Source organism: Symphalangus syndactylus, chromosome 17 (assembly GCF_028878055.3).
Source record: "Symphalangus syndactylus isolate Jambi chromosome 17, NHGRI_mSymSyn1-v2.1_pri, whole genome shotgun sequence".
Lineage (NCBI taxonomy): Eukaryota > Metazoa > Chordata > Mammalia > Primates > Hylobatidae > Symphalangus > Symphalangus syndactylus.
This window is the reverse complement of record NC_072439.2, coordinates 13969010-13981736: the sequence shown is the minus strand read 5'-3', so window position 1 is coordinate 13981736 and position 12727 is coordinate 13969010. Positions and strand designations below refer to the sequence as shown.

Genomic DNA, 12727 nt, shown 5'->3' with positions numbered 1-12727 from the left:
TATATGCCATCTCATTTAATCCTCACAACCCCCATTTTACAGAAAAGGAAACTGAGGCTGAGGGAGGCACGTCCAGCGGCCACAGGAACCTAAGAAGTGGCTTTGGAGCCAGGCAGGCTGGAAGTGAATCCTGCCTGGCTGCCTCCCAGTGCTGTGACCTTGTTGTATTTACCCTTTGGAAAAATGGCAATTCTGACAGTTTAAAAGTATGTCCACAAATTCTCCAATGCTCCTCCCTTTAAGGGGTGGAGGTGACTGCCCTCCTCTTGAGCAGGGGCTGGACAAGCTACTTGCACTAATGGAATATGACAGAAATAATGGCACATAACTTCTGAGACTAGGACATAAAAGCACAGGGCTTCCTCCTTGCTCTCACTCTCGGGTCATGTGCTCTGGGATAGGCAGCCGCCATGTTGTGAGGATGCTCAAGCAGCTCCCCACACAGCAAGGAACTGAGGCCAACAGCCAGTAGAGGGAACCAGTTTGCGAGTGGCTCCTCCAGCCCCAGTCCAGCCTTCAGATGATACTGCCCTGGCCAACACCTTGACTGCAACCTCATGGGAGCCCCCAAGCCACAACCACCCAGCTCAGCTGCTTCTGGATGCCTGACTCTCAAAAACTGTGGGATAATAAATGTTTGTTGTTTTAAGTCACTAAGTTTTGGGATAACCTGTTATGTAGCAATAGCTGACTAATACCAGGGTAAGAGCACTTTGCTGTCAGTGTGGAAGTAACTAAATTCACAGACAGACAGCAGTGCGACAGGCCCAGGCACACACCAAACCCTTGCCAAGGCTCATTTCCCTCCCTGTTGCTCTGCATGGCCATGGAAAATGTTGTATCTGCTCTGATGTGGCTTGCTCAGAAAACTCACATTTGGCAGGGGTGGGTGGGTCCAGGAATAGATAGGAATGGATGGGAAATATGGAAGCAGCAGGGGACATCAGGGAAGACAGTCATTTAAAAATTTATTATATATATACGTGTATATACGTGTGTGTGTGTGTGTGTATATATATATATATATATATATATATATTTTTTTTTTAGCAACAGTCTTGCTCTGTCTCCCAGGCTGCAGTGCAATGGTGTGATCATAGCTCACCACAGCCTCAACTTACTGGGCTCAAGTGATCCTCTTGCCTCAGCCTCACTAGTAGGTGGGACCACAGGTGCACACCACTATACCTGCCTAATTTTTGTTGTTGTTGTTGAGACAGAGTTTTACTCATCACCCAGGCTGGAGTGCAATGGTGTGATCTCAGCTTACTGCAACCTCTGCCTCCTAGGTTCAAGCAATTCTCCTGCCTCAGCCTCCTGAGTAGCTTGGATTACAGGTGCGTGCCACTATGCCTGGCTAAATTTTTGTATTTTTAGTAGAGACAGGGTTTTGCCGTTTTGGCCAAGCTGGTCTTGAACTCCTGATGTCAGGTGATCCGCCTGCCTCGGCCTCCCAAAGCACTTGACTAATTTTTTTTTTTTTTTAACACAGAGTCTTGCTCTGTCGCCCAGGTTGGAATGCAGTGACATGATCTCGGCTCACTGCAACCTCTGCCTCCTGAGTTCAAGTAATTCTCTGCCTCAGCCTCCCGAGTAGCTAGGATTACAGGCGTCTGCCACTATGCCCGGCTAATTTTTTGTATTTTTAGTAGAGACGGGGTTTCATCCTCTTGGCCGGGCTGGTCTTGAACTCCTGACCTCGTGATCCACCTCCCTTGGCCTCCCAAAGTGCTGGGATTACAGGTGTGAGCCACCACACCTGGCCAGCACCTGGCTAATTTTTTAATGTTTTGTAGAGACAGAGTCTCACTATATTGCCCAGGCTGGTCTTGGACTCCTAGAGTCAAGTGATCCTCCCGTCTCAACCCCTAAAGTAGCTGGGACTACAGGTTCAAGCCACCATGCCTGGCTCCTTTTAATATTTCTGAGAAAATACAAAATTGTCCTATTGGAAGTGAACATAATTTCTTTTATTTATTTATTTTTTTGAGACAGAGTCTTGCTTTGCTGCCCAGGCTGGAGTGCAGTGGTTTGATCGTGGCTCACTGCAAACTTTTTCTCCCAGGTTCACACAATTCTCCTGCTTCAGCCCCCCGAGTAGCTGGGATTACAGGCATGCGCCACCATGCTTGACTAATTTTTTTTTTTTTTTTTGGATACGGAATCTCACTCTGTTGCCCAGGCTGGAGTGCAGTGGCGCCATCTCGGCTCCCTGCAACATCTGCTTCCTGGGTTCAAGCAATTCTCCTGCCTCAGCCTCCTGAGTAGCTGTAATTACAGAAGCATGCCACCACGCCTGGCTAATTTTTGTATGTTTAGTAGAGACAGGGTTTCACCATGTTGGTCAGGCTGGTCTCAAACTCCTGACCTCGTGACCCACCCACTTCAGCCTCCAAAAGTGCTGGGATTACAGGTGTGAACCACTGCGCCCAGTGTTAAGTTTTTAAATCTTTAGTAGGAACAGGGTTTCGTCATGTTGGCCAGGCTGGTCTAGGACTCCTGACCTCAAGTGATCCTCCCGCCTCAGCCTCCCAAAGTACTGAGATTACAGGCGTGAGCCACTATGCCTGGCCTCCTGGGGACATCTTGAAGTTTTACCAACCACGCCCCCCACCCCATCTTCCTTCCTTGGGGACCTGAGGCAGGAAGGGCACACCCATCAGCACACACACACACTCACACACACAGTGCCCGTGAACACCTGCACAGCCCCCGACTCACCTTCATGGGGTTGTTCAGCTCCTCGTCCTCCCGCTCCTTCTGCACCCTCTTCTCCTCCTCCTCCAGGAGCTTCTCAGCCTGGAAATTCCGCGTGGCTCCATGCTCCATGGTGTAGTCTGTGTTTTCAGGGTCTGTCTGCGGGGAGGATAGACAGATATCAGCTCCTACATCCCCAGGCACCAGAATCTTCTAAAGTACCACCAGCAGATCAGGGCCCCTTCTCTCTGATTTTTACTGGTTCTACTACCTTCTCTTTTTCTTGTCTTATTGCTTTGGCTGGTGAGATTTCTTCCTAGTGCTCCTCCTATCTCCATGGGCAAAAATGCCCAACTCCCTGGCATGGACTTTAAGACTCTTCTCATCTGCCCACTGCCTCCCTGCAGCCTCCACTCCCTACCCTCAACATGACTGCAAACAAACTCTCCAACGAGGCAGGTAGATCACTGGAGGTCAGGTATTCAAGACCAGCCTGGCCAACATGGCGAAACTCCGTCTCTACTAAAAATACAAAAATTAGGCAGGGCAAGGTGGTGCACGCCTGTAACCCCAGCTACTCTGGAGGCTAAGGCATGAGAATCACATGAACCTGGGAGGTTGAGGTTACAGTGAGCTGAGATCGCGCCACTGTACTCCAGCTACAAAGTGAGACCCTGTCTCAAAAAAAAAAAAAAGAAATCTCCAAGGCTTTGTACCTGTTGTGATTTTTGCCCTTTGTATTTATTAATACCTTTTCTTTGATTATAAATCACATGTACAAATATGTATAGAGCATGCCCCTATTTTTGTTTATTGAATAGAGAGGCTAAATACACCCTGGTATCTTAAATTACACACTGGAACAGAAAAGTGACATTAGCAGAAAAACTGAAATCTACCTTCGGTCTAAATGCTAATAGTAACACTATGTTTTTTGTTTTTTTTGGGACAGGGTCTCGCGCTGCTGCCCAGGCTGGAGTGCAGTGGCAGGATCATGGCTCACTGCAACCTCAGCCTCCCAGATTCAAGCAATCCTCTCACCTTAGCCTCCCGAGTAGCTGGGACTACAGGTATGCACCACCACACTTGGCTAATTTTTGAATTTCTTTTCGGTAGAGACAGGTGTTTCACCATGTTGCCCAGGCTGGTCTCTAACTCTTGGGCTCAACCGATCCTCCTGCTTTGGCCTCCAAAGTGCTGGGATTACAAGTGTGAGCCACTGTGCCCAGCCACAGCCTACAATGTAATGGTAACATTCCACCTTTAGTTTCTTTTTTTAATTAAAATTTGTGTGTGTGTGTGTGTGTGTGTGTGTGTGTGTGTGTGTGTGTGTAGACACGGACAGGGTCTCACTATGTTGCCCAGGCTAGTCTTGAACTTCTGGTCTCCAGCAATCCTCCTGTCTTGCCTTCTCAAAGTGCTGGGAGTGAGCCACCATGCCTGGCCGCACCCTTAGTTTCTTACCGTGACAGATGTACCCTGGTTATGTAAGATGCTAATATGCGGGGAAGCTGGTGAGGGGTAGGTGAAAACTATCTGTACTATCGTTGGAACTTTTCTGTAAATCTTGAAGTATTTCAAAAAAAGTTTTTGTTTGTTTTTTTGCAGACGGGGTCTCACTCTGTCACTCAGGCTGGAGTACAGCGGTGAAATCACGGCTCACTGCAGCCTTGGCCTCCCAGACTCAATTGATTCTCCTGCCTCAGCCGCCCAAGTAGCTAGGACTACAGAGCATGCCATCATGCCCAGCTGATTTTTATATTTTTTGTACAGACGGGATCTCACTATGTTGCCCAAGCTGGTCTTCAATTCCTGGATTTAAGCAATCCTCCTCCCTTCACCTCGCAAAGTGTTAGGATTACAGGCGTAAGCCACTGCACCCAGCCAAAATATTATTATTATTATTTATTTTTGTATTTTTTTAGTAGAGTTGGGGTTTCATCACATTGGCCAGGCTGGTCTCGAACTCCTGACCTCAACTCATCAGCTTGCCTTGGCCTCCCAAAGTGCTGCGATTATAGCTGTGAGCCACTGCACCCGGCCCAAAATGTTTTTTTTAATCAAAGAAAAAAGCTTATGGCAAAAAAGTATTCAGAGTACTTAAGCATAGGAAGAGAAAATTTTAAGTTATCTTCAGTCTTTCCTTAAATCCTCAAGTAACAAATAAAAGTCAAATTGCGATTTTTATTGGCTGTATAATATTCCATTGCATGCTTTTTTTTTTGAGACAGAGTTTCACTTTGTTGGAGTGCAATGGCGCAATCTCGGCTCACTGCAGCCTCTACCTCCTGGGTTCAGGCGATTCTCCTGCTTCGGTCTCTCAAGTACCCGAGATTACAGGTGTGCGCCACCACGCCTGGCTCACTTTTCTATTTTTAGTAGAGATGGGGTTTCACCATGTTGGCCAGGCTGGTCTCAAACTCCTGACCTCAGGGGCTCTCTTTCCTGCCTTGGCCTCCCAATCTGCTGGAATTACAGGCATGAGCCACTGTGCCTGGCTGTTTTTTTTTAGACGGAGTCTTGCTCTGTCACCCAGACTGGAGTATAGAGGTGCAATCTTAGCTCACTGCAACCTCTACGTCCCAGCTTCAAGCGATTCTCCTGCCTTAGCCTCTTGAGTAACTGGGATTATAGTCCGCCACCATGCCCAGTAATTTTTGTATTTTTAGTAGAGATGGCATTTCGCCATGTTGGCTAGGGTGGTCTTGAACTTCTTTTTTTTTTTTTTTTTGAGACGGAGTCTCGCTCTGTCGCCCAGGCTGGAGTGCAGTGGCGCAGTCTCGGCTCACTGCAAGCTCCACCTCCCGGGTTCACGCCATTCTCCTGCCTCAGCCTCTCCGAGTAGCTGGGACTACAGGCGCCCGCCACCACGCCCGGCTAATTTTTTGTATTTTTAGTAGAGACGGGGTTTCACTGTGGTCTCGATCTCCTGACCTCGTGATCCGCCCGCCTCGGCCTCCCAAAGTGCTGGGATTACAAGCGTGAGCCATCGCGCCCGGCCAAGGGTGGTCTTGAACTTCTGACCTCAGGTGATCCGCCCGCCTTAGCTGCCCAAAGTGCTGGGATTACAGGCGTGAGCCATGGCCAGCCTGCATGCTAATTTGTTCTTCTCATCCCTTATTGTTATCTGTCTAGGTTGCTTCTGTCTTTTTGCCTTTATATAGAATGCTGCCATGAACCTCTCCCCCAAACTGTTGTCTGTTTCTTGGGGATAAACTGAAATGAGAGTCCCTGGATGGAGAGGATTGGAGTAAGGAACCCCAGGGCCTGCCCTGATCTGAGGTGTGCTGGGGGAGAGGGACAGGTCTGGCTGGCCGTCTCATCTACCTTGAAGGTGATCTCTGCCAGGCAGCGCGTGCACTTGATGTAAAAGCGGAAGATGGGCAGGCCCAGGTAGACCTCGTTCTGCACCGTCTCCTTCCGAGCGTTGAATTTCTTCCCCTTGTAGATGTATTCTCCGCACGTCTTACACCTGCGGGCCAGGATGTAGGGATGTGAGCTGTCTTGGGACTCTGGCTCCCACTGGTAGGCTGTCCCTGCGGCATCCTGCAAGATCACTGCTTGCTTGCCTCCAGCAATGGGGAGCTCCCTCCTTCAAGAGGCAGGCTGCCTCGCCCTGTGTCCAAATTTCCTCTACCTGAGAACTTCGTGTTCTCATTCATATCTTCCTGGGGCTCAGTCCAAGGGTCGCCTGTTTGGGAAGCCCCGAGTAGGTGAGGCCTGCCTGTCATGCACTCCCAGAAGCAATCTTGGTGCGTACGGGGCACCCCACCCTCCAGGAGGAAAGATGCCACACAGAAAACTGCTGCCCCACCCCCCTCTTCCCCTCCTACGCCGGGCTCTGCTCCCCAGCCCAGCACACCCGCCTCCCGTCTGATCCTGCAAACACTCCCAGCTCAGTCCCAGCTCAAGGCCTTTGCTCCTACGGTCTCATGGCCGGTGACACCCTTCATCCTCAGACCTCAGCGCCACCAGCATTTTCCCTGATGTCGCCCTGACTACTCCAGCTACCTATAGCCCTCCCTCCTGTGCCACCACCTTCTGGGGCCCGTGCACCTGCCTGACTACCAATGTTCTCCACCTCCCATTAGACTGTGGGCTCCATGAGGCCAGGGACTTTGTTTCTGGCGCCCAGCACAGACCCTGGCACACAGCAGGTGCCCAATAAATGAGTGTTGAATGAATAAATGAATGAATGAGGGGGAGGAGTAGACAGGCCAACAACACATGGGCATGAACCAAATTTCACTGACCCAGATGTCTCTTTCCTCGTTAGGTGCGTGATTTCAGATATGCTAGAGCATGAAAAGGTGTGGGGTTTAGAGTTGGTGAAATACAATAATTCTGAAGTGCTACAAAGGGCAAGATCTGGGTACTGTGAGTAGGGATGATGGAGGCCTCCCGGAGGGGTGAGATTGGAGCCATGACCTATGGCAGACAAGAGGAGCCTGCCATGTGTAAGCAGAAGGAGAAGGCCAGGTGCGGTAGCTCACGCCTGCAATCCCAGCACTTTGGGAGGCCAAGGAGGGCAGATCACCTGAGGTCAGGAGTTCGAGACCAGCTTGGCCAACATGGTGAAACACCAACTCTACTGAAAATACAAAAATTAGCTGGGCGTGGTGGTGCACGCCTGTAATCCCAGCTACTCAGGAGGCTGAGGCAGGAGAATCGCTTGAAGCCGGGAGGTGGAGGTTGCAGTGAGCTGAGATCGCGCCACTGCACTCCAGCCTGGGCAACACAGCAAGACTCTGTCTCAACAAAAAAGAAAAGAGAAGAGAAGAGAAGAGAAAAGAAAAGAAGGAGGGAGAGAGTTCTAAGCAGGGGCAGTAGTGTGTGCAAAGGCCCTGGGGTAGGAACGAGCTTGGCTGTTGGAGGAGCTGAAATATATCTATGGGGCTGCATCTCTGTGGGGTCCTATCCTCTCTGCTCACACGTTTACTAACCACCATGATCTCAAGGCAGGCACTGGCTGGGGGGCTCTAAAAATCCAGAGCTTAATCCCAAATGGTGAGGCGAGGGAGGGTTGGAATGGTCAATGTCTGAGCCAGGACAATGTCTAAGACCAGTGATCTGGTCTTAACACTGGACAAGTCACCTCTGCGGATGCCAGGCACTGCGTCCTTCAGCCATGACTGGTGTGTGGGGTCACGCAGGGGGTGCTCACCTCATGTTGAAGGGGGCCATCAGTCGCACCACGTACTGCCGGTCTTTGGGGAGCTTGAGTTTGGGGATCTTTGATGGGTCAAAGTCTGGCGGGTAGTATTTCTGCAGGGGAGGAAGGAAACATTGGGGGAGTTATTTTCAGAAGGAGGGGCAGGACATGGCAGAGGGAACGGGCTCTGGGGAGCTGTGTCGGGGGTCCCCAAGCCCACCCCAGGTTCTGCGACAGGCAGGGAGGACTCGCAGGACTCAGTACAGTCGGAGGGAGGCCAGGGACAAGCTTCCTGACTCTCTCCCAGTGGAGTCATACAGGACGCATTTAATTCTCCTAAATACCAGTCATGACAATACACGTGAAATGCTGTCTACACGGGAAGCTCTAAAAAGCCAGGGTTTGTTTTTGTTTTTGTTCTGAGATGGAGTTTTGCTCTTGTCGCCCAGGCTGGAGTCCAATGGCACGATCTTGGCTCACTGCAACCTCTGCCTCCTGGGTTCAAGCGATTCTCCTGCCTCAGCCTCCACAGTAGCTGGTATTACAGGCGCCCACCACCACACCCCGCTAATTTTTGCATTTTTAGTAGAGATGGGGTTTCACCATGTTGGCCAGGCTGGTCTGGAACTCCTGACCTCAGGTGATCCACCTGCCTTGGCCTCCCAAAGTGCTGGTATTACACGCGTGAGCCACCATGCCCTGCCCTTTGTAGAGGTTAAGCGTTGGTTAGCGCTTCTGTTGTTCGGGCAGGAGACCGAGTTCCCCAATGTGTCCCAACTCCCCAGCAATTCTGTAGAGGGTAAACCAGGACTGTTAGCTCAGCCTCCCAATCACGATACTACATTCGTTTCCTACAGAGTCATCTCCCTGGATCTGATTCCTGAGTAGCTGAAACCTGCAGGGCTCAGTTTACTCATCTGTGAAACGGGCACACTGGCCTCTGTCTCCAAGAGTCTTTGCACGCATTCCTTGAGGTACGGCGGATAAAGTGCTCTTTGCAGTGTCTGGCACCCAGTAGGTGCTCCAAACACAAAGTGCTTTATTTTCCAGTGGTGCAGTGGAGTTATCTGTCATAATCCATACTCACACTTCCTTTGTATCCCAGGGCTCCTGTTTCCCAGGAGTTCCTACAGCAAGCCTGAGACTGCTCTCCTAGAAAGACCTGTGTGGGGCCGGGCGTAGTGGTTCACGCCTGTAATTCCAGCACTTTGGGAGTCTGAGGTAGGTGGATTGCCTGAGCTCAGGAGTTCAAAACCACCCTGGGCAACATGGTGAAACCTCATCTCTACTAAAATGAAAAAAAATTAACCGGGCATGGTGGCGGGCACCTGTAGTCCCAGCTACTCAGGAGGCTGAGGCAGGAGAATCGCTTGAACCCAGGAGGCAGAAGCTGCAGTGAGCCAAGAAGGTGCCACTGCACTCCAGCCTGGGAAGCAAGAGCAAAATTCTGTCTCAAAAAACAAAAAAAAATAAGTGTGCCAACAGTATAGTTTATAATGAACCTCTGCTTTTCTTCTGGGAGTCTGGAATCTTGGCCACTGTCAGGCAGAGGGTATCTGCAAGACCAGACACCAGTAAAAACAAACACACAACAACACACACCTCTCCAAAGAACACGATTGGCTACAGTCCCCAAGTGGGGCGGGGCTTCTCAGAGCCACGCCCCTCAAGAGGAGGGCACAACAGGACAGCAACTATTTTAAGGAAGCCCCGCCCCCAGATAGCGTGATTGGATCATTCCCTCCGGGAAAAACCCTATCTCGTGAAGTGATTGAGTAAAAGCCCAAGCCACGCCCCACAGGTGACTGGCTACACCCCAGCCCAGAAGGGAAGACTTAGCGAAGACCCACCCACCACGGGAGGCGATGGGGCGGAGTCTGGGGCGGAGTCTGGGGCGCCCCATCCCGCGGAAGGCCGTTGGGAAAGAAGGGTTCCAAAGAGGAGATCTCAGGAAGCTCCTCCCTCTCCCGGAGTTCCGGGATGTCCTGCTCCGATTGGAAAGCCCCAGTCGCCCAACACTTACGTTTAATACTTTTCGCTCCGACATCTTTGCCGCCTAATCACCTCGCAAGCACCTGAGAAATGGTTAGGCTGGGTAATTAGCGAGCTTTTCCGACGGAAGCCTTACTTCCGTAAACGTCACTTCCTTCAGCCTCTATTATTGGCTGCAGCATACATAGCACACCTCTTTCATTGGTTCCAATCCCCGCCTATCAAGCGGGAAGTCCCGGCGTCTTCCCTCCGGAGTTGCAACTTGAGTAGCGCGAAATAATGGTTCCGGAAGCCATGTGGAATTGGAGAATTTTGTATAGTGCGCTGCGCCCCCTAGAAGCGGGCAGCGGCTCGTTAACATTTAGTAACGTGACCTGGCTGCGCGACGCGACAGCCCTTGTTCTTCATTCTTTTATTCAGCAAATATGTATTATGCGCCTGCCTTGTATTCTGGGCTCTGGAAATCCACACATCGTTCCTGTGCCAGCAACTCTCACATGGGGTTGGGGCCATACATAGGGTGACTTAAGAGGACCCTGGACGCCTCTTGAGTCACAGACATTGACTTAAAGATCAGGCTCCAAACCCACTTCCTAAACATAGGCAGTGTCTCCCAAATGTCCCTCCATTGCCCACCTGTGCCTTCCCCTTAAAGAAGACTTCCCATCCCATTCCTTCCCCAGCCTCCTCCCCCACCTTTCATGGACGTTTCCTCTGTGTCAGATTGTTCCAGGAAAGGGGTCCGGATCCAGACCCTAAGAGAGGGTTCTTAGATCTCGTGCAAGAAGGAATTCAGGGCGAGTCCACAGTGCAAAACAAACACAAGTTTATTTAGAAAGTAGATGAATAAAAGAATGGCTACTCCACAGACAAAGCAGCACCGAGGGCTGCTGGTTGCCCATGTTTATGGTGATTTATTGATGATATGCTAAACAAGGGGTGGATTATTCATACCTCCCTTTTTTGGACCATATAGGGTAACTTGTTGATGTTGCTGTGGCAATTATTTATTTATTTATCTTTTTTTTTTTTTTTTTTTTAGACGGAGTCTCGCTCTGTCGCCCAGGCTGGAGTGCAGTGGCGCAATCTCGGCTCACTGCAAGCTCCGCCTCCCGGGTTCACGCCATTCTCCTGCCTCAGCCTCTCCGAGTAGCTGGGACTACAGGCGCCCGCCACCACGCCCGGCTAATTTTTTGTATTTTTAGTAGAGACGGGGTTTCACCATGGTCTCGATCTCCTGACCTCGTGATTCGCCCGCCTCGGCCTCCCAAAGTGCTGGGATTACAAGCGTGAGCCACCGCGCCCGGCTATTTATTTATCTTTTGAGGAGTCTTGCTCTGTTGCCCCGGCTGACGGGCAGTGGTGCAATCTTGGCTCACTGCAACCTCCGCCTCCAGTGGTGCGATCTTGGCTCACTGCAACCTCCACCTCAGGATTTAAGTGATTCTCCTGCCTCAGCCACCCAAGTAGCTGTGATTGCAGGTGTGTTCCACCATGCCTGGCTAATTTTTGTGTTTTTAGTAGAGACAGGGTTTCATCATGTTGGCCAGGCTGGTCTCGAACTCCTGACCTCAAGTGATCCGCCCACCTGAGCCTCCCAAAGTGCTGGGATTACAGGTGTGAGCCACCACACCCAGCCTGCCATAGTATTTGTAAACTGTCATGGCGATGGTGGGAGTGTAGCAGTGAGGACAACCACAGGTCATTCTTGTCCCCATCTTGGTTTTGGCCGGTTTCTTCACTGAAACCTGCTTCATCAGCAAGGTCTTTATGACCTGTATATTGTGCCAACCTCCTATTTCATCCTGTGACTCAATATGCCTTAATCGTCTGGGAATGCAGCCCAGGAGGTCTCAGCCTTGTTTTACCCGGCCCCTACTCAAAATGGAGTCGCTCTGCTTCAAATGCCTCTAACAAGATGACTTGCTCACTAAATGCGGACCCATGAGAGAACAAGACTGAAGACTCCAGCCTGGCAAGGTGGCTCACCTCCAGAATCCCAGCACTTTGAGAAGCTGAAGTGGGAGGAGTGATTGAGCCCCGGAGGTCAAGACCAGCCTGGGTAACATAGCAAGACCCCATCGCTACTTTAAAAAAGAAAAGACACAAGATTCCCACCCTCACAGGGATCACTGTCTGATGGGACAGACAGACAATAGACAAAAAAGACCATTTCAGGGCATGGGGAATGATCAGAATGTTAGGGAAACAGGCGCATAGGAGAGCCAGGGTGACACCATTTTAAAATCAACTCCATTTTTTTTTTTTTTTTAAGACGGAGTCTCTGTGTCACCCAGGCTGGATTGAAATGGCTCAATCTCCGCTCACGGCAACCTCTGCCTCCCGGGTTCAAGTGAATCTCCTGCCTCTGCCTCCCAAGTAGCTGGGATTACAGGCACGCACCACCACACCTGGCTAATTTTTGTATTTTTAGTAGAGACAGGGTTTCGCCATTTTGGCCAGGCAGGTCTCGAACTCCTGACCTCAGGTGATATGCCTGCCTCTGCCTCCCAAAGTGCTGGGATTACAGGCATGAGCCAATGCACCTGGCCAAAAATCAACTCCATCTTAAAATTAACAAGGCACATTCGCTGCCAGTCATGACCCAGGGTCATAAGATGTTTACAATTGAGAAAACGTCTTACAAATGCCTACGAGGACACACTCCTACAACAATGGAAGGTCCAGATGTCCTGATATCGCATAGCGATATATGCTTTTAAGATCGTTATAGTCGCCGGGCGCGGTGGCTCATGCCTGTAATCCCAGCACTTTGGGAGGCTGAGGAGGGCGGATCACCTGAGGTCAGGAGTTCGAGATCAGCTTGGCCACCATGGCCACCATGGTGAAACCCCATCTCTACTAAAAATACAAAAATTAGCCAGG

At 50.6% G+C, this 12727-nt stretch overlaps 1 protein-coding gene across 2 annotated transcripts in view; it reads right to left on the bottom strand.

Moving 5' to 3' along the window:
- The window catches only part of YJU2 (YJU2 splicing factor homolog), a 28859-nt gene extending 18844 nt beyond the window's left edge, over positions 1-10015 (bottom strand). For both annotated transcript variants that reach the window (XM_055250485.2, XM_055250484.1), the window contains exons 1-4: positions 9873-10015; positions 7862-7962; positions 6025-6169; positions 2722-2856 (exon numbers count right to left, since the gene is read on the bottom strand). In XM_055250485.2, the coding sequence (XP_055106460.1) occupies positions 2722-2856; positions 6025-6169; positions 7862-7962; positions 9873-9896 (405 nt within the window). In that variant the 5' untranslated portion in view covers positions 9897-10015. The remainder of the gene's footprint in view (positions 1-2721; positions 2857-6024; positions 6170-7861; positions 7963-9872) is intronic.
- Positions 10016-12727: the final 2712 nt, after the last annotated feature.